We start from the raw sequence: 27,563 nt of genomic DNA on the forward strand, positions 1-27,563 counted from the left end.
GTTGGTTTTCAAAAAGTGACTAACTGTGCAATAACAAGATGGGCGAGGAAAGCCACCAAGACAGCCATGGCAATTCTGACAGAGTTCTGTGGCTGTGACTAGAGAGACTATGTATCATGCAAATTTTGCCTGTTGCACCACAACTCACAGCTTCTTGATGATTGACGCAAATCAAGTCCAAGACACATTTAGTGACTCGGAAATAGTCATGTATCCATCCTTTGAATTATTGAAAGAAAAATGACTGCAAATAGTTGCGTTAGGCTAAAATGTTCCTTCCTGCACCAATTTTGAGGGTGCAGTTATATAGGATCACTATGTTGGTTTGTGCATGAACCTTGTAAGGGCAACACCTCCTAAACTGGTTTCACTGATTTCAGTGAAACGACACACAGTGCACAATGTGAAGATTCGCATGAAGGAAAATAATTCCAGTTTAACATTGTCAAGGGGAAATAACTGGACTGTTTTTACCCATCAGGTATTGCAAAGACTTATGCGTCCATCCGTCCATCTGTGTGTGCTCAGCATAAGTCCAGTCCTATTACTGCCAGGGTCTTCAAATTCACAGGGAATATTCTTGGGACACAAACCTTGGACAAGTTAAAAGATGGTAACCTTGACCTATTTTAAGAAGTCAAAAGGTCACATTTGGTATTTTAGCATTGTGTTATATTTGTATTTATACTGTTCAACACCAATTCGATAAACTCTTCAATTTGTTAATTTGGCTGTTTCATTGTAAAAGATGTCCTACCACCAATATACAGTAGAATACATTCAAGCAACTAAGATGGCAAAGTGGAAGATCATTTTGTCAGATCTGTAGTTTATGTTGTTACGGTTTGTTTTCACTGAGACTAAAAAGGGCTAAATTTTATTACAGAGCAGCCTGAATTATTTTTTAAAATTGATGTAAGTCCCTTCAGCTACTTCCTTGTTTTGGAGTCCACACCAGATATCTGAGGTGCATCTGCATGTTGATTTGGCAAATGTTTTACACCAGATGCCCTTTGTGACACAATTCCTTATTACACAGAGAATGTGTAAGGGTGGGAATTGAACTGGGAACCTTCTGCACTAGAAACAAGCACACTTAAGTGCTTGGTCACCACTTAAAAAAAACTGATGTACCTATAGGAGATTTTGGAGCAATTTGTTAGACATTTCTCTCCACCACCATTAACACAAAATGAGGAAACATCTTTGAATGAATGCTGTTTTAACTCTCCAGCTGAGTTCCAGAGAGAATCCTAAAACCATACTATGTTGACTTTTCCTTTAATTTCTCACCCTTTTGGACATATTAGACATTAAGGTTGTTGTTGTTTTTTATTTTTAATGTTCATATATTGTACTCTGCAGTATGATAAAAGTTAAAAGAAAGTAAATTAAATATATCCATATGCATAAATTATACTATAAAATAATAGTCTAACTAATGACTTTACATGCATTTTTAAAAAGTACAACAAAAAAGAGTTTTCTTGACTTGCAGATTAAGTTATTCATATTCATTTAATCTGTTATCATGGTGCTGTTTTGACTATACCTACATCTATTCAAAATTGTCAGACTTCTGAAGAGTAGAAATTGCTCTGCATACATTTTACTTAAGTGATTTTAATTTATTTATTTATTCTATTTTTCTTGATTTCACCCTGTTTTTTATGATCTTATTTTAGTTTATTTTAAAATTGCATCAGTTAATTTTACCATTTGAAAGATGTTCTTGTGCTATTGTGTTGTGTGTACATAATTGGGTTACCGTGAATAAATATATTCATTCATTCATTATTTTGTTTCAGTGGCCTAATGCTATGCAGTGTTGTTTGTAAATTGTATTATTTATTATATTATACCTATTAAAAAAATAAACCCTCCAGAAACTTTCCTCATGCTTTTTCTCTCACTGTTGCCCCCTGTCGGCACGGAGTGTCTCATAATGCTCTGCCGCCTTTGTTCAGTTTAATTACAAACCTTTGGTTACGTCCCACGGAGTTCCTCGTTTATTTATTTGTATCTTTTAAATTAAATGCAGCTGCAAACTAATTAATTTACAATCAGTCCTTGTACTTGTTGCCGCATAGCTTGTGTTTTACGTTAAATTCACGCACAGTCTCTCCGCGCTCGCTGCATTAATCATTTTTTTCTGTCATTTCCACTGATCCATCCTCTCTGCACTGCAGTCAGTTCTGCCCTGAACATTGTGCCGTAGGAAGGTCACGCACGGAGAGAGTGACTGCGCAAAAGAGAGAGAGAAAGAGAAAAAAAAAAAAAAACCGTCCGGATTTGTGCCTGACGTCACGTGGAGTCACAGACCTCTTTGACAGGATTCAACACCGAAAAGCACCGAGAATAACCGACGGACAGCAGGCCGTACGCGCGGACAGACATGCGGACAAACGCGCAGTTTGGCGCCACATAAGTTCACAAAAGAAAAATAAATAGTGACCGAAGGAGCCGCTTCAGCCGGAGGAACAGAGCCAGTAATCCCCCCGCACGGACGGTCACGCTCACTGCGGGGCTTCGGAGCCGACGGGCAGCACCAGGTGGATTAAATGATAGCGAATAAAAAGGCGCTTCATTTGACTGGAAATGGGAGCTTTAACAAGCAGGCAGAACATCGGCGTGGAAGAGGTGGACATTCCGTCCAGTTCCGTGTACCGTTACCCACCGAAAACCGGTAAGTCCCCGAACAACAGGTCAGACCGGAGATGGGGGTCGTTACTGTTCTCCTTTCACACGTAAAACCTGCTGCATGTGATTAGTTTTGTGTAAAGAGGGAATCAAATGAAACGACTGCATCATCATCTTTAGCATACCTGGTTTATCAGGCCTCCGTGCAGGGGTGTACCCAGAAATTCATGCGGGGCGGCGCTGGCCACCTAATGCCACCATTACTTATTGAATCATTTCATGAAACATTTGTTTCTTTAACTTTCTGGTTTTAGCGTTCAGATTATTGGAAACAACCACTTTATGAAGCGTATTTGTTTTATTCTGTGTTTTAAGTGTTTCAAACTGAAAGTCATTTTATTATACGGCGTGGCTATACGCCCAACCCTTGGGTCAATAAAGTAAATTTGCGAGCATATACGCACAACCACAACCGACCAGTGAGTGCGCTTGTAAGCTCACTTCCGGTTTCAATGCAGGGGAGAAAAAAAGACGGATATTTTCTCGCTGGCTGCAGGAGGGTTCGCACCCTGCGGAGAGGCTGTGATCTAAAGTGGTTCTGTTTGGCTCATCACACCCAGGGAACTGTGTCAAACTAACACCATCTTACAGCCAACAAACAGCATTTTGTTCACAAACTGTTTCGTCATCGTTAACAGGCTTCCGTTCAAAATGCTTATGAAGTTTGTCTGTTTTGATCCATTGCGGTGTTTTCGCAGTAATTAAAGACAACGCCGTGTCCAACATACACCACAATAGAGCCTTAAAAACTGGTGTATAAAATGTAGTTTAGATGCACAAAATGTGTCAAATACACAATCATGGTTGGGCGAATAAGATAAGACATCATATTTATCTGCCCAACAGTTGTGCATGTAATGTTCAATGTATGACTTATCTGCCCAACGGTTGGGTGTATAGCCTTTGCCTTTATTATATTCGAAGTGGCTACGGGTACGTACATCCGTATCTTCTGTGGGACTGCTAAAGGTACAGACCGAGGTTCACTGAGTGGACGTACGTGACACCGGTGGGAAATACACATGTGGAGCAAGCGGTGAAGCTCTTAACACAGAATATTTTACGTCCACTAATGCTTCAGCTGAACTGTGCTGTTTCTTTTTTTTTTTCTCCCTTGTTTCCGAAGCCATAACTGGCAACTGTCTTCTAGGGTTAGTGGAGGTTAGCCTGTAAGCTCGCCGTCGTGCTGATAATCATTCGAGTACATTTGTTTAATGAAGCTGCTGTAATTTAAGACATTTATCAAATGTAAATGAAGAAATTCATCAAAATATTGCGACGTAAATTGCGAAGGTGTTTTGCTTCTTTCATCATCCATCCACCTCAAGTTCCAAGCACTGTTTTCTAAGCGAGGCGGAAAGAATTGTACGTGACACCGGACCTTTAGCCGCATACTGACATATTTGCGCATTCTGATTGGTCGGTAAGACACCCTCTGTATCTTTAGAACGGTCTCTGTAGATACAGGGCCGTACTCGTAGCCACTGCCTATTATATTACATTAGATAGAACTTTATTGATCCCTTGGGAAGACTCCCTCAGGAAATTGAGGTTCCAGCAGCATTGTATAGCAGCACACAGAGTATCAAAAGTGAAAGTAAAAACAGTTTGTAAATATGAATACACAAATATAAATCCCAGACATCAATACTGGTTTACTGGCTACTACGGTTCCTGTCCTTCCTGTTACTCCTCCTTCCCCTGAGTGAGGAGTTGTACAATCTGATGGCCTGAGGGACAAACGAGTTTTTCAGTCTGCTGGTCCTGCACTTGGAAAGGAGCAGTCTGTGGCTGAACAGGCAGCTCTGGTTGCTGATGATTGTGTGAAGAGGGGTGACTGGCATCATCCATAATGTCCAGCAGTTTGTCCAGTGTTCTCTGCCACCTTCACCAGAGAGTCCAGCTTCATGCCAACTACAGAGCCAGCCTGCCTGATCAGTTTGTCCAGCCTGGATGTGTCTTTCTTGGATGTGCTGCCCCCTCAGCACACCACAGTATAAAAGAGGACACTGGCTATGGACTGGTAGAACATCCACAGGAGTTTCCTCCAGATGTTAAATGACCGCAACCTCCTCAGAAAGTACAGCCTGTTCTGTCTTTCCTGTACGGATGGTTGGTGTGGGTTGTCCAGTTTGCTGTCCAGCCGCAGCCCGAGGTACTTGTAGGAATCCACAGCCTCCACCTCAGCTCCCTCGATCACAACTGGTCACGGTCTAAGTCTGGATTTCCCAAAGTCAATGAACAGCTCCTTTGTCTTCGAGGTGTTGAGCTGTAGATGGTTTGTGTGGCACCAGGAAGCAAAGTCCTTCACTTCAAGTTCAACTTGAAAGAAGACTGGTTTTGGTTGTTAACATGCAGTGCATCCAGAAAATATTCACAGCGCTTCACTATTTCCACATTTTGTTCTGTTTTCCAGCTTCACTTCAGAATGGAGTAAATTCATTTTTTTCCCCTCAAAATTCTACTCACAACACCCCATAATGACAACATGAAAACAGTTTTTTATTTTTTATTTATTTTTTAATTAAAAATAAAAAACGCACATTCATCACATTTTGGTACAAAATTTACCATACCGGGTGAAACACGCGTAGATGTGTGGAGTGCAGGCAATGTGTCTCATGTCCTGCATGTGTACTCTATGCAAATAAGCCTCTCGGCACCGTTGATGTTTGTTCTTGCCTTGGTTCCTGCACGAGCAATCAACAACGCTCAATTCAGTCTCTGCAACGTGTTTTCATTTTAAGCATACAGCACCTTTCACATTGGGCCTGCTTTGAGTTGCATCATGTGGCTTCATGACAACACCACGTTGATGCAACCTATAGTGCCGAGACGATGTAGCTCAATGCCACAACACCGTGAGGGACGCAAATGGCGAAGCCAAACGGACGCCAAAAAAAGTAAACTTCCCTGTGAAGATGTCACGGCGGGGCAGCCTAGCGCTGCTGTGGCTGCTGTAGTCGAACCAACCTCGGCTGTCCATGCCAAGCGAGTGCCGATCCACACTCAGGCTGCTGCTGCTGAGATTTCCTTGCACCAGCCGCCTGGTTTGTGGCAGCAGTGGGCTGGTGCGGTGCTCCGCTGGCTCTGGCAATTGTGCCCTCATGAAATCCAACACCTGCTTCAGGTGTTGGATTGTATCGAACAGTGAAGAGACCCATGCCGTCACCATCCAGACGCTGGTGAGTTGCGGTCTGCGGCGGCGGACAGCTGCTCACTGGCCATCGAGCTCCCATTCTGGCATATAGTAGTGAGGGAAGCTGCTGCTGAGGAGTGGACCGCCATTAGATGGAGCAGGCTCCGTGGTTGCCGTCATGATCATGTCGGAATGTCCTTCAACGACATTGAAAGGCAGACGTTGGGGGTCACCAGTGTAGAATTTGTTTTGGATGAAGGAAACACAACTTCCTCATTTTGGCAACGCAAGTGTGTGCTGTTTAATTCTCTCATTAATTCTACATGTTCATCGTAGCGGTAGTTAATTTCTTTACGCATAGAAGTTACAGACATTTATACAGTTTGGCTTCGAATTATTTTATTATTACCTCCTCCAGCTTCATTGGTGGAGGCAATAATAAAACACAAAAATATAGCTCGGTCAAGAGTAAAATTGCCAATAAAGTAAATAAATAAACTTGTTCAGCTGTGCCGACCAGTCAGGGACATAGATAATGGAGCACCGCAATGCACTGGATGGTCTGTCTGTAAAATACCCCTGAGCAGAAACCTCTTTTTGTCTTGTTATTACTTCCATTCTGGTTACTGACGACACATTTGTGTTTTTGCATGTGTTGTGGGAATTTGCAGAAGACAGGTTATCAGAATTAATTTTTTTTTTACTTGTGCTGCAGGTTATATTGAATGTTGAAAGCATTTGTTGTTTCATCTGTGTTGTCTTAATTTTGAAGTGTTGTGGCCTCTGTTGGCCACTGTACCTTTTTGGAAGAAATCACTTTAACAAAAATAATAATATTGCACAAGCTGATTTACCGGAATGTAAGCAGTGTTAGTGTACTCGCATCCAGGTATCGGTAAGACACAGAGAGCTGTCAAAATAATATCTTGTTTTTGACACAATGCCACATGTTCCCGTATAGTTACCGTACAGGAAGCGTAAAATCTGTCATCTCCCGGCAGCCTTTGGCTGAGCCTGTAAAGCTGTGCATTGTTGCCGTCTGAACGAGTAGTGGGAGGAAAGTTTGTGTGTCATCACTTGCTGCCAGTGAACTTGATCTGTTAGCCCAGTTCCTGTCTGAGGGATCAGATGGCTGAGCCGAGGTCCAGCCTGACTTGCCTAACTGCTGTAAATAATAAAGTGATGAAGGGGATGAGCCTCATCACTGGGCCTTAGTTAGACTATGTCCATCTGTGATGGTTTGTAAGCGGTTCTTCTTGTTTTTTGCAAACTCTTATCTAGTAGCAGGAGTCAAGAAATGGTGTACAGCTGTGCTTCAGAATTACTGGCAACTCTATATTTTAAAAACAGAACTTAAAATATGTTATGACATAAATTAAAATGTACCAATTATGTATCATCATCATCAGGGCTGGTGTCACTCTCTTAGGAGGAACCCCCTCTCTGGACTTCTTCCACTGCTTTTTATCTCTAACCTTTTTCCATGCGTGTTCCACATGGTGAGTGATGTCATCTCACCATCTTGTCTGTGGTCATCCCTGTTGTCTTTTTTTTTTTCACTCATGGTGTCCATTCAGTCACTCTGACAGTCCATTTATTATCCTTGAGGCATGGAACATGAGCGACCCACCTGTGTTTGTTCTTTTTTGTGGTTGTAATGATGTTGTTCACACCTGTCTAAATGACATCATTGGCCACCTGTCTAAACTGAGGTATAGAAGGGTCTTAGTCAGGGTGGTGACCAAGAACCCAATGGTCAATCTGTCAGAGTTCCAGTATTCCTCTGTGGAGAGAGGAGAACCTTCCACCAGGACAACTGTCTCTGCAGCAATACACCAAGCAGGCCTGTATGGTAGAGTGACCAGACGGAAGCCACTCCTTAGTAAAAGGCACATGGCAGCCCACCTGGAGTTTGCCAAAAGACACCTGAAAGACTCTCAGACAATGAGAGACAAAATTCTCTACTCTGATGACAAAAACATTCAACTCTTTAGCGTGAATGCCAGACGTCATGTTTGGAGGAAATCAGGCACCATCCCTACAGTGAAGCATGATGGTGGCAGCGTCATGCTGTGGGGATGTTTTTCAGCGGCAAGAACTGGGAGACTAGTCAGGATTGAGGGAAAGATGAATGAGGGCAATGTTCAGAGACATCCTGGATGAAAACCTGCTCCAGAGCGCTCCTGACCTCAGACTGGGGCAACGGTTCTTTCAGCAGGACAGTGACCCTAAGCACACAGCCAAGATATCAAAGGAGTGGCTTCAGGACAACTCTGTGAATGTCCTTGATTGGCCCAGCCAGAGCCCAGACCTGAATCCGATTGAACATCGTGAAAATGGCTGTGCACCGATGCTCCCCATCCAACCTGATGGAGCTTGAGAGGTGCTGAAAAGAGGAATGGGCAAAACTGCCCAAAAAAAGGTGCGCCAAGCTTGTGGCATCATATTCAAGAAGACTTGAAGCTGTAATTGCTGCCAAAGGTGCATCAACAAAGTATTGAGCAAAAGGTGTCAATACTTATGTATGTGTGATTTCTTCGTTTTTAATTTTAATAAATTTGCAAAAATTTCAACAAAAAAACTTTTTCATGTTGTCATTATAGGGTGTTGTGAGTAGACGTTTGAGGGGAAAAAGGAATTTATTCCATTTTGGAATAAGGCTGTAATATAACAATCTGGCAAAAGTGAAGCGCTGTGAATACTTTCCAGATGCACTGTATACACCTACAGTCCTTTTTTAGAAAACAAGCACATTCTTGAAAAATTCCAGTCTGGATTTAGATCATGACACAGCACTGAGTCAACGCTTTTAAAAGTATATAATGACATCACTCTGTCTGTGGATGCAGGGAATCTTGTCGTGCTGGCTCTGTTGGCTCTCACAGCAGCCTTTGACACTGTGGACCACACGGCATTTGTTTCACAGTTAGAATGTCTTGCTCACATTTATGGCACTGTACGTAAGTGGTTTAAATCATATTTGGCTGAGAGGAGTTTTTCTGTTATGGTTGGTGACCTCTCCTCATCAAATGCTGCTCTTTGTTGTGGAGTGCCACAGGGTTCTTTTGTTGGCCTCTGTTCTATTTTCATTTTACATGTTGCTGTTGGGGTCCATTGTAGTCGAGTACAACCTGTCCTTTTATTGTTATGCAGATGATCTGCAAATCTATCTGCCTATGAGGACCAATGGAAGCAACACTTTAAATTCATTGTTTGATTGTATTCATGATGTAAAGCAGTGGCTGTCCCAAAATTTCCTTTACCTAAATGATGGTAAAACTGAGACCATTGTGTTTGGATATTCTGGCAGGCAGAATGTTGTACCCTCAAACTTTGGTGTCCTGGCTGTTTATTTAAAATCAGTTGTTAAGAATTTGGGTGTGATATTTGACAGCTGTTTGAAGTTTGATCAACAGACAAACTGTGTTGTCAAAGCAAGTTTTTTCCAGCTACATCTTCTGGCTAAAGTAAAGCCATTCTCAGTAGACGTGATCTTGAGAAGGCCATTCATGCTTTCATCAGCTCCAGGGTTGTTTACTGTAATGCACTTTATGTTGGTGTTAACCAGTCTTCTCTTGCACGCCTTCAACTTGTGCAAAATGCTGCTGCTCGTCTTTTAACGAACACTTCCAGACATGAGCATATTACGCATAAACTCTACTCACTCCACTGGCTTCCAGTTTGTTTTAGAGTTGATTTTAATGTTTGTTTTTAAAGCCATTAATGGTCTTGCACCATCCTACTTGTCTGAAATTTTGACTCTCCGCACTTAGAGTAGGGCGTTATGGTTGTCTGGTCAACTTTGCTTAGATGTTCCTAGGTCAAAATATAAACTCTGGGGTGATCATGTTTTTGCAGTATCTGGTTACCTGTACCTCCTGATTTATGCACTATTTCTGATCAAGCACTTTTTAAATCTAGATTTATTTTTAATTTAATTTATTTAAACTGTCTTTTAATAACTAGTGGTACTGTGACATGTTTTGTTTTTATGTGCCTTTTAATTCTGTTGTGTGTTCGTATTTATTTTTGTGAGTTCTTGTTTCTTGATTTGATTGTAAATCACTTTGGACACCATCTGGCTGCTGTAAAGGGCTATATAAATAAATACTGATTGATATATTGTTTTTTTTATCATGTGTAATGTATTGTATTATTACATCTATGAAGCCTGACAGTGATGGTATTTGGGTCAATGACTTGGCTGTTCAAACCACTATTACAGTCTTTATGATACACACTAAACCTGTGATTTAAAGGCATAACATCCATGAAGTGCAACTGTCATCAACCACAAGTTTTGGTAAGCAGGTGGACAAGATGTCCAATAACAAGGTATTTTATCCAGCATGTTTTCACTCTTCAGTGGGTACCCTTTGCTTTCAGATCTTAGCGATTGCTTTTCAGTTACATTTGGTCATCCATGGATGACAGGAGTATTTTTGTACAGCTGCTGAGGTTTAGCAGCTCTTGATTTTTGTGATAGTTCTCATTTTACAGACTGTTCTGTGTCAGTGTTTCTTGAGGCCAGCAGCAGCTAAATAGGTTAAATAGTACAGCAATGAACTGTCATAAATAAAGTATTAGATATGGCAAAGTCATGACTACGCTGAAAAGAAAGTTGTCTATAAATATGCAAATTTGTCTATTACTGAGCCATAAAGTACAGTTAAAAACAAAACAAGAAAAAAGTTGAAGTTTGATTAATGAATGGTGTTTTTCCCACTTTTTTTCATTATATTGCTGACAAACACCTAAAACTGCATTTGTTTAATCATTGAAAAACGAGGAGCAACGAATATTCAAATGTTCAGTGCTATGCTCATTTTGTATTCCTAAAACTTATTTAAAAAATCAACATAAGTATATATCATAGAGTGATTTTATTAGCAACTGCCTCTGTGTTGTCATACCAGGATTTTTTTTATTTTTTTAATTTTTTTTATTTATTTATTAAATGTGGAAGTGAGGCTTGTAATTTCATAACTGAACAGTTGTTGATTTTTGCAAAATAGAAATGTATGCATTGATTTGAGTCAGAATTGGAATGTTTGGATTTCTGTTGACTCATCTCTAAAAAGTAAAAAATAATAAAAAAAAATTGATCAAACTTTTAGGATGCCTGATACTTTTGTATAGCACTATCTCACTGAGTCTTGCTTCAGGTCCTGCCCACTAACTCAGATGGCCTGGTGTGCAGTCATGTTAATTTTCTCACTTACAGTGGGTAAAATAAGTATTGAGCATGTCACCATTTTTGTCAGTAAATATATTTCTAAAGGGGCCCTTGACATGAAATTTTCATCAAATGTGGTCACAACCCATGTAATCCATACTTACAAAGAAATCAAACCATATATGTCCATAAATTCTGTGTAATAATGTGAAATGACACAGGGAAAAGTACTGAACATCTGAAAAAATGGAGGTACAAAAAGGCATGGAAAGCCAAGACACCATCTGAAATCTATCAGTAATTAGAAAGCAGTCCTGCCCCTTGTCAATGCAAATAAATACCAGTTTGTTCAGTCTCATTACCAAGGTGTCACACAAGAAACAACTCACAATGTGTAAAGCCCCTTTCACACCGGGGGTGCTCCCGGTTGCACCGTGCGTCATTATGACGCCGCCGCGTGGAAGCAACTCAGTGCCGAGACTATGCAGCTCGGCGCCACAACAGCGCGAGGGGCGCAAAGGAGGAAGCAAGTCGGGCGCCGAAAAATTAAACCTGTTTAATTTTTTTGGCATCCTGTGCTCGACGCAGAAAGGAAGTGGTTCCAGCGCAAGTTGGGGCAAAGAGGCGTAACTCAGGGCAAAGAGGCTTTACCCAGCGTGACTTGGAAGCCAATTTATGATTCCTGCTGTGTTCCAATGTTCCCGCAGTATAAATCACGCAGGATTGTTTTTATACCATTTACTTAATGCAGTAAAAACTACACGCTGAAAAAAAAAAGACCACAGAAAAAAATGCTGATTGCAGCTCAGCTCCTTCTCTGTGTGGAGCTGTCTGGTGAAGAGAGGCACTGTGAGGCAGCAGCAGCTTTTCCTCTTTCACAAATGTGTTTAAATAAAATCCATAAGTCCTGCTCACAGACTGATTGCCAGAAATATCCAGTAAAAAGTCCGAACATCTCTAGTCCACTCAATGGATGTTCGTTCACGCGCGCACATGTGAACAATTAAAAGAAAAAAAAAAGTCTGGCTGCAGGCATTAGTTCCTTGTTCTCTGCTCAAACTCTCACATCACAGTTAGAAAAAGGACAAAAAAGGACATAAGTCCAGAGACAGGACATGTCAACATCAAGTAGAACTCCAGACATCTCCACATTGGCTTACGGACGGTTCGCTTGCATCTCGTGGTCAAAGGAGGAAAGATAAACTATAACAGTACTCGGAGCTCAGCCCTGCAGCTCTGCACAAGAACAAATATAAAGTAGAAGAGAAGTCAGAGTGCACAGTCTGTCTGCAGCCAAACTGTGCACTCTGACTTCTCTGTGCAGAGAACCTGCAGACTGCCTTCTCACCTCCTGCCCCCTGCTGCACGCACCTGACGCAGATATTCCTGCGTCGTCATGACACCACAGGAAGCAACTAGGAGCAGCCCCGGTGTGAAAGGGGCTTAAGTGAACTCTTTGGATGCCATAACACACACCATGTTTGGAGGACAAATGACACTGCACATCATCCCAAAAACACCATATCAACAGTGATGTTTGGAGGTGGGAACATCATGGTGTGGGGCTGTTTTTCAGCATACAGCACTGGCAAACTTCATATAATTGAAGGAGGAGGAATGAAAAACTGTACCAAAACATTCTTCATAAAAAAATCTGCTGCCATCTTCCAGGATGATGAAGACGAAACAAGAGTGGACATTTCAGCAAGGCGTTTAGAAAAATGGTGACATGTTCAGTAATTGTATTAAATAGATAAAAAAAAATGCACACCAAGATCCTCCGCTGAGGTGCACATGCAGAAATACTAACTCAAATATAAAGAAAAAGCACAGCACACACAATAGCAGCTTCCGTTGGACCAAGACTCTATCTGACGAAGGCCTTTTGGCCGAAACGTAATTATTATGAAATAAAACAGCGGCTAGACATCAATATTTTGAGTGTGCTATGCTTTTTCTTTATATTTGATGTTCAGTAATTTTACCATCTGATTTTCAAATTTGTAATGTAGCTGCAGCAGTTTGGAAGAACTCAAATTTAAAATAAATGTAAAGAAACATCTTCAGGAGAAGATTGTGGGAAAGTACCAACAATGGACAAGCATCATAGTGAATTAAATCCTGTTGGAAAGAAAACATAAACATTTTTTTTTTTCTCTGTTCTGTTTGGCTGGCTCTCACTGCGGTATTGTATCACTTTCTGTTCCAGAGCACAGCGGTGTTTTTCTGTATCTGTTAGCTGTTTAATCTGCGCAGTTAGATTGATCTAGTTAACTAGATAACGATTTGTTTCACAGTGTAATCTTCACATGCCTTAACTAAAGCACTCCCTCTGCTGAATCACCTCTAAATTATTTACACATTATTCACTTTGCATGTTTTTAGGAATCCGCTAGCTTAGCGCAGCTACTAGCTCTTAGCCGGTTTAGCATGACGGCTTCTCCTGTCTCTCCCGCACTTTTCTGCTCTGGGTGTGAAATGTTTAGTTATTCCTCGGCCTCCTTTAGCATTGCAATAAGTGTAGCTTATTCGTAGCTTTGGAGGCCAGGCTGGGCGAATTGGAGACTCGGCTCCGCACCTTGTAAAATCCTACAGCTAGCCAGGCCCCTGTAGTCGGTGCGGACCAAGGTAGCTTAGCCGCCGTTGGTTCCCCTCCAGCGGATCCCGAGCAGCTGGGAAAGCAGGCCGACTGGGTGACTGTGAGGAGGAAGCGTAGTCCTAAACAGAAGCCCCGTGTACACCGCCAACCCGTTCACATTTCTAACCGTTTTTCCCCACTCAGCGACACACCCGCCGAGGAACAAACTCTGGTTATTGGCGACTCTGTTTTGAGAAATGTGAAGTTAGCGACACCAGCAACCATAGTCAGTTGTCTTCCGGGGGCCAAAGGAGGCGACATTGAAGGAAATTTGAAACTGCTGGCTAAGGCTAAGCGTAAATTTGGTAAGATTGTAATTCACGTTGGCAGTAATGACACCCGGTTACGCCAATCGGAGGTCACTAAAATTAATATTGAATCGGTGTGTAACTTTGCAAAAACAATGTCGGACTCTGTAGTTTTCTCTGGGCCCCTCCCCAATCGGACCGGGAGTGACATGTTTAGCCGCATGTTCTCCCTGAATTGCTGGCTGTCTGAGTGGTGTCCAAAAAATGAGGTGGGCTTCATAGGTAATTGGCAAAGCTTCTGGGGAAAACCTGGTCTTGTTAGGAGAGACGGCATCCATCCCACTTTGGATGGAGCAGCTCTCATTTCTAGAAATCTGGCCAATTTTCTTAAATCCTCCAAACCGTGACTATCCAGGGTTGGGACCAGGAAGCAGAGTTGTAGTCTTACACACCTCTCTGCAGCTTCTCTCCCTCTGCCATCCCCTCATTACCCCGTCCCCGCAGAGAAGGTGCCTGCTCCCAGACCACCAACAACCAGTAAAAATCTATTTAACCATAAAAATTCAAAAAGAAAAAATAATATAGCACCTTCAACTGCACCACAGACTAAAACAGTTAAATGTGGTCTATTAAACATTAGATCTCTCTCTTCTAAGTCCCTGTTAGTAAATGATATAATAATTGATCAACATATTGATTTATTCTGCCTTACAGAAACCTGGTTACAGCAGGATGAATATGTTTAGTTTAAATGAGTCAACACCCCCGAGTCACACTAACTGCCAGAACGCTCGTAGCACGGGCCGAGGCGGAGGATTAGCAGCAATCTTCCACTCCAGCTTATTAATTAATCAAAAACCCAGACAGAGCTTTAATTCATTTGAAAGCTTGACTCTTAGTCTTGTCCATCCAAATTGGAAGTCCCAAAAACCAGTTTTATTTGTTGTTATCTATCATCCTCCTGGTCGTTAGTGTGAGTTTCTCTGTGAATTTTCGGACCTTTTGTCTGACTTAGTGCTTAGCTCAGATAAGATAATTATAGTGGGCGATTTTAACATCCACACAGATGCTGAGAATGACAGTCTCAACACTGAATTTAATCTATTGTTAGACTCGATTGGCTTTGCTCAAAATGTAAATGAGTCCACCCACCACTTTAATCATACCTTAGATCTTGTTCTGACTTATGGTATGGAAATTGAAGACTTAACAGTATTCCCTGAAAACCCCCTTCTGTCTGATCATTTCTTAATAACATTTACATTTACTGTGATGGACTACCCAGCAGTGGGGAATAAGTTTCATTGCAGTAGAAGTCTTTCAGAAAGCGCTGTAACTAGGTTTAAGGATATGATTCCTTCTTTATGTTCTCCAGTGCCATATACCAACACAGGGCAGAGTAGCTACCTAAACTCTGTGAGTGAGATAGATTATCTCGTCAATAGTTTTATATCCTCATTGAGGACAACTTTGGATGCTGTAGCTCCTCTGAAAAAGAGAGCCTTAAATCAGAAGTGCCTGACTCCGTGGTATAACTCACAAACTCACAGCTTAAAGCAGATAACCCGTAAGTTGGAGAGGAAATGGCATCTCACTAATTTAGAAGATCTTCACTTAGCCTGGAAAAAGAGTCTGTTGCTCTATAAAAAAGCCCTCCGTAAAGCTAGGACATCTTACTACTCATCACTAATTGAAGAAAATAAGAACAACCCCAGGTTTCTTTTCAGCACTGTAGCCAGGCTGACAAAGAGTCAGAGCTCTATTGAGCCGAGTATTCCTTTAACTTTAACTAGTAATGACTTCATGACTTTCTTTGCTAATAAAATTTTAACTATTAGAGAAAAAATTGCTCATAACCATCCCAAAGACATATTGTTCTCTTTGGCTGCTTTCAGTGATGCTGGTATTTGGTTAGACTCTTTCTCTCTGATTGTTCTGAGTTATTTTCATTAGTTAATTCCTCCAAACCATCAACATGTCTATTAGACCCCATTCCTACCAGGCTGCTCAAGGAAGCCCTACCATTAATTAATGCTTCGATCTTAAATATGATAAATTTATCTTTATTAGTTGGCTATGTACCACAGGCTTTTAAGGTGGCAGTAATTAAACCATTACTTAAAAAGCCATCACTTGACCCAGCTATCTTGGCTAATTATAGGCCAATCTCCAACCTTCCTTTTCTCTCAAAAATTCTTGAAAGGGTAGTTGTAAAACAGCTAACTGATCATCTGCAGAGGAATGGTCTATTTGAAGAGTTTCAGTCAGGGTTTAGAATTCATCATAGTACAGAAACAGCATTAGTGAAGGTTACAAATGATCTTCTTATGGCCTCAGACAGTGGACTCATCTCTGTGCTTGTTCTGTTAGACCTCAGTGCTGCTTTTGATACTGTTGACCATAAAATTTTATTACAGAGATTAGAGCATGCCGTAGGTATTAAAGGCACTGCGCTGCGGTGGTTTGAATCATATTTATCTAATAGATTACAATTTGTTCATATAAATGGGGAATCTTCTTCACAGACTAAGGTTAATTATGGAGTTCCACAAGGTTCTGTGCTAGGACCAATTTTATTCACTTTATACATGTTTCCCTTAGGCAGTATTATTAGACGGCATTGCTTAAATTTTCATTGTTACGCAGATGATACCCAGCTTTATCTATCCATGAAGCCAGAGGACACACACCAATTAGCTAAACTGCAGGATTGTCTTACAGACATAAAGACATGGATGACCTCTAATTTCCTGTTTTTAAACTGATAAAACTGAAGTTATTGTACTTGGCCCCACAAATCTTAGAAACATGGTGTCTAACCAGATCCTTACTCTGGATGGCATTACCCTGACCTCTAGTAATACTGTGAGAAATCTTGGAGTCATTTTTGATCAGGATATGTCATTCAAAGCGCATATTAAACAAATATGTAAGACTGCTTTTTTTGCATTTACGCAATATCTCTAAAATTAGAAAGGTCTTGTCTCAGAGTGATGCTGAAAAACTAATTCATGCATTTATTTCCTCTAGGCTGGACTATTCATTATTATCAGGTTGTCCTAAAAGTTCCCTGAAAAGCCTTCAGTTAATTCAAAATGCTGCAGCTAGAGTACTGACAGGGACTAGAAGGAGAGAGCATATCTCACCCATATTGGCTTCTCTTCATTGGCTTCCTGTTAATTCTAGAATAGAATTTAAAATTCTTCTTCTTACTTATAAGGTTTTGAATAATCAGGTCCCATCTTATCTTAGGGACCTCATATTACCATATCACCCCAATAGAGCGCTTCGCTCTCAGACTGCAGGCTTACTTGTAGTTCCTAGGGTTTGTAAGAGTAGAATGGGAGGCAGAGCCTTCAGCTTTCAGGCTCCTCTCCTCTGGAACCAGCTCCCAATTCGGATCAGGGAGACAGACACCCTCTCTACTTTTAAGATTAGGCTTAAAAGGTTCCTTTTTGCTAAAGCTTATAGTTAGGGCTGGATCAGGTGACCCTGAACCATCCCTTAGTTATGCTGCTATAGACTTAGACTGCTGGGGGGGTTCCCATGATGCACTGAGTGTTTCTTTCTCTTTTTGCTCTGTATGCACCACTCTGCATTTAATCATTAGTGAGTGATCTCTGCTCCCCTCCACAGCATGTCTTTTTCCTGGTTCTCTCCCTCAGCCCCAACCAGTCCCAGCAGAAGACTGCCCCTCCCTGAGCCTGGTTCTGCTGGAGGTTTCTTCCTGTTAAAAGGGAGTTTTTCCTTCCCACTGTTGCCAACTGCTTGCTCACAGGGGGTCATTTTGACCGTTGGGGTTTTTCCGTAATTATTGTATGGCTTTGCCTTACAATATAAAGCGCCTTGGGGCAATTGTTTGTTGTGATTTGGCGCTATATAAATAAAATTGATTTGATTTGTTTTTGTTTCTGCGGACTTATTTTATTTATTTTTATAAAGAACAAATGTCATAAAACCTGGCATAAAGACATATTTATGATTATCTATATTTTAATTTGTAGTACAATAAACACTCAGTGAGCCGTCAAACACTTTTAATCGATTTAATGTGGTGTTGCCATATTTTGTCATCAGCACGATTATTGTAATCTCAGGTGACATGCTTGAAACTGAGTCTATTTGTGTGCAGGAAGTTACTTCGCCAACCATTTCATCATGGGGGGAGAGAAGTTCGACTCCACCCATCCGGAGGGTTACCTGTTTGGGGAAAACACAGACCTTAATTTCTTGGGGACCAGACCAGTAGCAGTGAGTATTCTAACACACAGGCGCCTCTATCAAATATTATAAGTACGAGGTCTGTCCAAAACGTAACGGACCTTTTTATTTTTTTTCAAAAACTATATGGATTTGAATCACGTGTGATTGGATCAGCCAGGCTTGAACCTTCGTGCGCATGCGTGAGTTTTTCCACGCCTGTCGGTTGCGTCATTCGCCTGTGGGCAGGCTTTGAGTGAGCACTGGTCCACCCCTCCCGTCAGATTTCTTTTGTCTGAGAACTTGCTGAGAGACTGCCGCTTTGCTCCATGACATTTTTTTCAGAAACTGTTAGAGACAGGCAGATGGAAACCATTCGATAGATTCAGTTGGATATCGGTGAAGATTCTGTCGGCGTCATGCGGATTATGGACTGTTAAAACCTTTTTAAAGACGGCCCACAGCGGCGGAGGGCGCGCGGCGCATCAAGTGGCCATCGACAGGCTGGATCGACCAGATCATTTCCAAACTGAACACTGTGTTGATCCGGGACATCATGTGACTACCACAGAAATGGCAACAGAGCTGGACATTGCACTTTTGCGGCACATTCCACTGTTACAGGAGATTTTGTAATGAAAGACGTGCGGAGGATTTCGCGCGTCGGCACGAAGCAGCTCAGGACGCGCAGCAAAAAAAACAGCTCAGTGAAATTGTGTAACAGCTGGACACCCCCACATGTCCTGTGAGACTTCCAAGACGGAGGTGTATTTTTGCTGTGCGTCCTGAGCTGCTTCGTGCCGACGCGCGAAATCCTCCGCACGTCTTTCATTACAAAATCTCCTGTTACAGTGGAATGTGCTGCAAAAGTGCTATGTCCAGCTCTGTTGCCATTTCTGTGGTAGTCACATGATGTCCCGGATCAACACAGCGTTCAGTTTAGAAATGATCTGGTCAATCCAGCCTATCGAATGGCCGCTTGGCGCACCGCGCGCCCTCTGCTGCTGTGGGCCGTCTTTAAAAAGGTTTTAACACTCCTTAAGCCGTGTGACGCCGACAGAATCGTCACCGATATCCAACTGAATCTATCGAATGGTTTCCAACTGCCTGTCTCTAACAGTTTCTGAAAAATATTTCATGGAGCAAAGCGGCAGTCTCTCAGCAAGTTCTCAGACAAAAGAAATCCGACGGGAGGGGTGGACCAGTGCTCACTCAAAGCCTGCCCACAGGCGAATGACGCAACCGACAGGCGTGGAAAAACTCACGCATGCGCATGAAGGTTCAAGCTTGGCTGATGTAATCACACGTGATTCAAATCCATATAGTTTTTAAAAAAATAAAAAGGTACGATACTTTTTGGACAGACCTTGTACAGTCTGGACAGCCAGCAGTCTACAGACGGTTTGTGAGTAGAATTTTGGATGGGAATAATTTCACATATTATTCATATTTTGTGTGTAGAACTGAACAAAAATGAGTCAGTTCATGGACAGAAAAAAACCCCTTCATTTTATTTTGAAAATTCTTTAATTATTTTAGTCATTGTCATAATTGCTGGGTAATTGTACATAAGGGTATGAAGACTGTAAGATGACATTTGGCTCAAATGATCTTGACCTTCATGCAGATGATTGCTCTCTGGCTGACTTGCAATGGCAAGGTCAGCCAGTTCTGGAATCTACCTATTTGGTCCAAAATGGGGTTGGGTTGATAATCAAATTACTTGACCTTTGACAAAAATGATTATTTCAGGGCAGTTGTGGTGTCAGCCTTCATTGCCTTACCAAGTTCAGTAGAAATCAGCAAAAGGACCTGGGATGAGTAGGTCAACAGGCAGACATGACTTTGGCTCCAGTGATTGACCTTGCTTGAATTTTTTCCTTGCTGACAAATACAAGAAGTAGAACCCACTTCCATATATATGCCAAGTTTAGTAAAAATCTGAGTGAATAACAAATTTTAACCTTTTTACTTCAGTGACCTTGACCACTTTACTAGAGTAAAGTTCCTCACTGCATGTGTGAGATCACAACTCTTGTACAGGATTCAGACTTGGCACTTGACTGCGAAAGAAGTTGCAAAGGTTGAGGAGGTTTGGAACGGTTTTCTGAGGAAGCTGGTAAAGGGAGGGTATAAATGACAGAGGGATGATGATGGAGTTGGGAATATGAAGACGAGAACCAACAGTGAAGGTTTAAATTCTTGAACGTGGACCTGCGCCATATTACTGGAACTACATCAATCAAGTCCTGTTGTTTAAAATAGCCAGTGCACATCTGCAGGATGCACAACAGGGATATTAGAAAACAAATATTGTTTGATGAATGTTCCCTGATCTGGACCAGATTCGAGAGACTGCTAGGTATGGATGCCCAGCCGTTGAGAAGAAAAATGGACAGAGCAAACTTTCAGCACCTACTGAAAACAGTAGATGCACCCTAAGGAGGTACGTCTCCAGAGAGGGGAGGATGATGATGATGATGATGATGATGACCCTTGTTGTTGACTTTTGGCAAATTTGGCCTTGCCCAGGCAATTCAAGAAGCCATCTATGTGCGTGTGCCAAGTGTGGTTGACTATTTCAGTGAAAAAAGGAAACAAAATTTTGCCCTTTGACCTCAATGTCCTTTACCTTTGCCAAAACAAGCACTATAAAAGCAGTTCTGGGGTTGACTGTCATCCACATATGAAGTTTGGTGGAAATCTGCCAATGGACATGAAAGGAGGAGGGAAGGAAACCAATAAACGCATGTTTCTCAACTTTGTTGGTTTGTGTGTGACTGAAAGATGCCAACTATTGACTTATTTCAGCTTGTCAGGTGGAAAATTGGTCCTTTTCTGTTTTATTTGACTGAAAAATCCAAATTATTCAAATACTGATAATACCACTGAGTATACACTGGCTCTGAATAACTCTAGACATATGCTAAACAGACTAATATTTTTGGAAAACTACAGATATTAGCTAATACCAGTGAATAATGGACATTGATAATTGTCAATCGTAACATCACAGTCCAAGAAGGCTAAAGGGTTGTTTCTGGCATCCTCACGTGTGAACTTGATATTGGAGTCCACCGAGTTGATGTGCTCTGTAAACTCCTCAACCTCCTGTTGCATGATTTTTAACCCATGTGTCATCGACATATTTGAACCAGTGACTGGGAGGGATGCCCGTGAAAGATGTCAAGGCTCTCGTCTCCACTCGCTCCATGTAAGGATTGGCCACAGTGGGGGATACCGGAGACCCCATCACACAACCATGGATCTGCCTGTAGTAATTCCCCCTAAACAGGAAATACATGGTGTTAAGACAGATCTCCAAGACTTGGCAGATGTGGTCTGGTGTGAGTTTGGTCCTTTCAAGTAGAGTCACATCCTCCAGCAGTCTCTGCCTCACAGCTGAGACAGCCTAAGCGGTGGGGATGCAGGTGAACAACGATATCACATCAAATGACACCATAGTTTCATCTGCCTCCAGCTGAAGGTCCTTGATCTTGTTCACAAAATCTTGTGTGTTCTTCACATGTTCTTCTTGGACTGTGATGTTACGATTGGAGAGAACAGGCAGCTCCAGACGGGTTTACAGAAAACCCACTCACACTGACCAATATCTGCTCTTTGGCTCAAACCACCTACTTGAACACAAGCTCGGGGTGATCAGGACTCTTCAACACAGAGCCCTACAGGTGCCCACAACTGCAGAGGGAAGGGCTAAAGAACAACAACTTGTCCAGAAAGCCCTCACGGTATGTGGGTACCCACAATGGTCCCTGGATAAAGTGCAGAAGTCCCAGAGAACAAAGAGACCAGATAGACAGGAGATGGAGACAACAAGAAGAGTGTCTCGCCCTTATTTAGCAGGAGTAGGGGAAAAACTACAGAGGATCTCCAGACAGCACAAAATCACAGGTTACTTTAAACCTGTTAACACCTTGAGACAGAAATTAGTTCACCCTAAGGACAGGATCCCTAGTTACAAACAGAGCAATGTAGTGTATTCTATCAGATGTCAGGAAAACTGTAACAAACACTACATAGGTGAGACTAAGCAACCTTAACACAAAAGGCTACACCAGCACCGCAGAGAGGGCACCAGTGGACCTCAGTCTGCAGTTCATCTCCACCTTAAAGACACTAACCACACATCTTAGCCAGAGAGAAGAAATGGTTTGAGAGAGGGGTGAAGGAGGCATTCTATGTGAAACAGCTGAAACCCAGCCTTAACCGGGGAGGGGGTCTGAGACACGCTTTGTCCCCTGTTTACAATGTGGTACTCAGATCAAAGCAATTTCAGTCTTTTGCTCATGGTAATGAGTCATTCACACCATCATGTGAGGCGTCAATCCCATCGTTAGGAGGGACAGCTACCCTGTCATTAGGAGGGTGCTAACTAGAGCACAATAGGTGCTAATTAAAGCAATTGTTTAATCACTAGCCAATAGCAGTCTTCCTCTCGGTAGGAGGCGTCTGGTTAGGTTTAAAACTCCAGCTTTGGTGGCTTCTGTTTGTTCTTCTCGACAAGGGTCAGACAGAAGTCAGACTACCAGAGCAAGAATTTTAGCTGAGGAAGCTTCTGCAATTTGAAGCGAAACGTCCTCGCGTCAAGCAACCCAGTCCAGTCGAAGATTCAAGCTTCTCTACTATGGAAACCAAATGGACAACTGAGTTCCTACACAGAAAGATTCTTTAAATCCTTACTACTGGTTCAGATTGGGCCAGAATTTATACACACACCCGCCACCACACAGAATTGTCCGCCCTCCGCCTATTAAGGAGGAAGAAGAAATCATTATCCGCACTGATTCCTCCCAAAAATGGTCAAATTAAAATTGAATTTTCTAAGTAGTCAAAATTTTCGGGGTCCGCAACTTTACCGCGGGTAAAGCTGAATCGCAGCTTATGTATTGAAGTTAACGGGGCTCACCTGTCCAACCATTGTGAGGGGGTTGTGAAATACTCCTAGAAAGGTATATTATGACTGATGACTTATAAAAGAAAAATGCTTACTTTTACCTTGTATGAAGTTTGCTGTAAGAGCTGACCACTCTGAGTTAAATTACAGGGGGTTAAATAAGACATAAGATATGTGGAAATCTGTTTGTCTCCAGAAACATCAGAAACATGGGAACATACTGTTGTTACACCGTGCTTTACATTTTTGTTGTTTTCTTTTAAAGTGGCCAAGTGGTTAGTGCACTTGGTTTCAGTGCAGAAGGTTCCCGGTTCAAACCCCACCCCTACCACATTTCTCTATGTAATGTAGAGTTGCTTCATGAATGGCATCCGGCATAAAATTTGTGCCAATTCAACATGTAGATCCACCTCAGATTTGATAAGGTGACCCCGAGTGCAAACAAGGGAGCAGCCGAAGGGACTCACTCTTTACGGCCAACAAAGACATAACAAAATTGTCGTGTTTATTTTTACGTCTGCCAACGACGTAATAAAATGACCTGCGTTTATTTGTGTGTCTGTCTGTTAGCAGGATTACATCAAAACTACTGCATGGACTTTGACATAATTTTCACCACAGATACATATTAGGCAAATGGAAGAACCCATTAAATTTTGGAGTTGATCCGGATTCTGGATCAAGTTTCAATTTATGTACACTTTGAAGGATTACTGTCTGTTAGCAGGATTACGTCAAAACTACTACACGGATTTTGACAAAATTTTTAACAGATACATATTAGGCAATGGAAGACTTCATTAAATTTTGGAGGTGATCTCTACAAGTGCGCTCTGAGCACACTTTTAGTTGTATTTATGATTTCACAGTCGCATCTGCATAGAAGCCACCAACAATTATATAATGCTTAGACACACATACAACAAAACACATCAGCTGGGCCTGCAGGAGGATTATAAGCACCCATATAATCAGGCAAAACACAGCATTCTCAATTTTAGACCCAGTCTAGACAGATACAGCGGCGCCACTTTTTTTTTGTTTTTTTTGGATCTGTGGCTCCCATTAATGTGACCTTCAGCTGCAGGGTTAGCATGAATAAACCGGGCAGAGGAGCTGCCGCGTATCAAACGCTCAGTGCAGGGAGCTGACAGAATGACATTTAAATTTAATTAATTTGACAGAATGACAGGCTCAAATAAATGTCATGCTGTGACACTTTGAAAGCCCGCTGGTTACCGAGATGGGAGCCCTGGCTGATGAGGACCATCGCTTACCGTTTGTGTTAGAGGTACAGACAGCAGGATTTGATCCTGACAATAATCAAAGGAACAACCCACCCTCAGGTCCTTTTTACACACTGATAAGTATCTATCCATCCACATCACTCTAACATCTCTTTGTTACGTCCTTCAAGGATGTAACAAAGCTTATAGCTGCAGGATGTACCTGCAGCTATAAGGCAGTCTGACACTGACTTTTAAATCAAGACTGAAGACTCACTTTTTTAGACTGTCTTATCATTAATTTATTCTGTTTTTATGTTTGCCTTCTAATATCTTTTTATTCTACTGTGTTTTACCTTTTTATTGTGCCCTTTTTGATTTTAATTTTTAAATTGTGTCTTATGTGAAGCGCCTTGGGGCGACTTTGTCGTAAGATGGCGCTATATAAATGAATAAATTGAAATGATCAATTAATAATAAATTGATGTAATAAAATCATCAGCGTTTATTTATTTGTCTGTCTGTCTATTAGCAGGATTACGTCAAAACTACTGCACGGAATTTGACAATTTTCACCACAGATAAATATTAGGCCATGGAAGAACCAATTATATTTTGGACGTGATTCGGATCCACATCTGGAGTAACAGTTTATCTTCCCCCCTGGATATCTTAACCCTGGGGGTAAGATATCTGGGGGAATGTCCTAGCATATCTTACCCCCCACCCCAATATCTTGCCAAAACGAAGTTCTGGCAAGATATGTTTGTCAATATGTATTTTTTTTTGTTTTTTTTTTGTAATCATTGCATTTTTCACCTTTAACTCGCTGTGCAGTACACAGTTTACATTGCAGACTCTTGCAAGTTCACAAATAAGCAGCCCTAGTAAGGTACCATTCAGTACAAAAAAGGGTCAAGGTCACAGGAAGGTCAAACACTAAATTCAACTACACAACTTTCCTGGTCGCAATTTTTGAAATATAGCAGCCTTAGTACGTTACCTTTCAGTACACAAAAGGATCAAGGTCAACGGTCAAGGCCACAGGAAGGTCAAACACTAAATTCAACTAAACAACTTAAAGGCCCCTCATTTTCATTATTTCTTAAACATATGTTTCTCTGCATACTATTGTGTTTGTGTGCGCGCACACACGCTACTGTGTGTGCTATACATATGTGGATATTTTATGCAAAACTAAATTGGCGTATTTTCCATCACATCATCTATACTCAACAAAAATATAAACGCAACACTTTTGGTTTTGCTCCCATTTTGTATGAGATGAACTCAAAGATTTAAAACTTTTTCCACATACACAATATCACCATTTCCCTCAAATATTGTTCACAAACCAGTCTAAATCTGTGATAGTGAGCACTTCTCCTTTGCTGAGATAATCCATCCCACCTCACAGGTGTGCCATATCAAGATGCTGATTAGACACCATGATTAGTGCACAGGTGTGCTTTAGACTGCCCACAATAAAAGGCCACTCTGAAAGGTGCAGTTTTGTTTTATTAGGGGGGGGATACCAGTCAGTATCTGGTGTGACGACCATTTGCCTCATGCAGTGCAACACATCTCCTTCGCATAGAGTTGATCAGGTTGTCAATTGTGGCCTGTGGAATGTTGGTCCACTCCTCTTCAATGGCTGTGCGAAGTTGCTGGATATTGGCAGGAACTGATACACGCTGTCGTATACGCCGGTCCAGAGCATCCCAAACATGCTCAATGGGTGACATGTCCGGTGAGTATGCTGGCCATGCAAGAACTGGGACATTTTCAGCTTCCAAGAATTGTGTACAGATCCTTGCAACATGGGGCCGTGCATTATCCTGCTGCAACATGAGGTGATGTTTTTGGATGTATGGCACAACAATGGGCCTCAGGATCTCGTCACGGTATCTCTGTGCATTCAAAATGCCATCAATAAAATGCACCTGTGTTCTTCGTCCATAACAGACGCCTGCCCATACCATAACCCCACCGCCACCATGGGCCACTCGATCCACAACATTGACATCAGAAAACCGCTCACCCACACGACGCCACACACGCTGTCTGCCATCTGCCCTGGACAGTGTGAACCGGGATTCATCAGTGAAGAGAACACCTCTCCAACGTGCCAAACGACAGCATTTGCCCACTCAAGTCGGTTACGACGACGAACTGGAGTCAGGTCGAGACCCCGATGAGGACGACGAGCATGCAGATGAGCTTCCCTGAGACGGTTTCTGACAGTTTGTGCAGAAATTATTTGGTTATGCAAACCGATTGTTTCAGCAGCTGTCCGAGTGGCTGGTCTCAGACGATCTTGGAGGTGAACATGCTGGATGTGGATGTCCTGGGCTGGTGTGGTTACACGTGGTCAGCGGTTGTGAGGCTGATTGGATGTACTGCCAAATTCTCTGAAACGCCTTTGGAGACGGCTTATAGTAGAGAAATGAACATTCAATACACAAGCAACAGCTCTGGTTTACATTCCTGCTGTCAGCATGCCAATTGCACGCTCCCTCAAATCTTGCGACATCTGTGGCATTGTGCTGTGTGATAAAACTGCACCTTTCAGAGTGGCCTTTTATTGTGGGCAGTCTAAGGCACACCTGTGCACTAATGGTGTCTAATCAGCATCTTGATATGGCCCACCTGTGAGGTGGGATGGATTATCTCAGCAAAGGAGAAGTGCTCACTATCACAGATTTAGACTGGTTTGTGAACAATATTTGAGGGAAATGGTGATATTGTGTATGTGGAAAAAGTTTTAGATCTTTGAGTTCATCTCATACAGAATGGGAGCAAAACCAAAAGTGTTGCGTTTATATTTTTGTTGAGTGTATTTCAGGTTGATAATCTAGTATATTTGGAAGGGGGATTTAAAGATACTTCAGAATCGGAAATATTACTATTGTAGATAGCTAAAGATACATACAGAAAGAATACCAATATTGTTCACCATCAATCAAATGCCTTCATTTGGGACCATAAAACATCCATGAAATATAGAGTTTAAAGGTCGCTCTATCCTGACTGGGCCTTATCACCTTTATTTAACCAGGATAAAACTCACTGAGATTAAGAATCTCTTTTTCAAGAGTGTCCTGGCCAACAGGCAGGTCAGAGTTACATACACAGTTACATTTACACAGAAAACAGACAGTTGAATGAGATAATACAATCAGGTAAAACATCTACAAGTCTGAGCCATCAAGAGTGATTTAAGTGTTAAGTGGCACTAGCTCTTTCGGTCTAAACTCATTTTGGAATATTGCCTTCAGGGGTGGGTGGGGGAAGATTTTCCCGGATATGGATTCTGGATCA

At 41.8% G+C, this 27,563-nt stretch overlaps 1 protein-coding gene across 7 annotated transcripts in view; it reads left to right on the top strand.

Annotated features, from left to right (window-relative positions):
- Nucleotides 1–2,442: 2,442 nt before the first annotated feature.
- The window catches only part of rnf157 (ring finger protein 157), an 80,964-nt gene continuing 55,843 nt past the window's right edge, over nucleotides 2,443–27,563 (top strand). For all 7 annotated transcript variants that reach the window (XR_004566471.1, XR_004566472.1, XM_034193849.1 and 4 more), the window contains exons 1-2: nucleotides 2,443–2,686; nucleotides 18,034–18,152. Coding sequence is in view for 5 of the 7 variants with exons in the window: in XM_034193849.1 (XP_034049740.1) it covers nucleotides 2,599–2,686; nucleotides 18,034–18,152 (207 nt within the window). In the remaining 2 variants the exon portion in view is untranslated. The remainder of the gene's footprint in view (nucleotides 2,687–18,033; nucleotides 18,153–27,563) is intronic.

This window comes from Thalassophryne amazonica, chromosome 18 (genome assembly GCF_902500255.1).
Source record: "Thalassophryne amazonica chromosome 18, fThaAma1.1, whole genome shotgun sequence".
In the NCBI taxonomy this organism is placed as follows: domain Eukaryota; kingdom Metazoa; phylum Chordata; class Actinopteri; order Batrachoidiformes; family Batrachoididae; genus Thalassophryne; species Thalassophryne amazonica.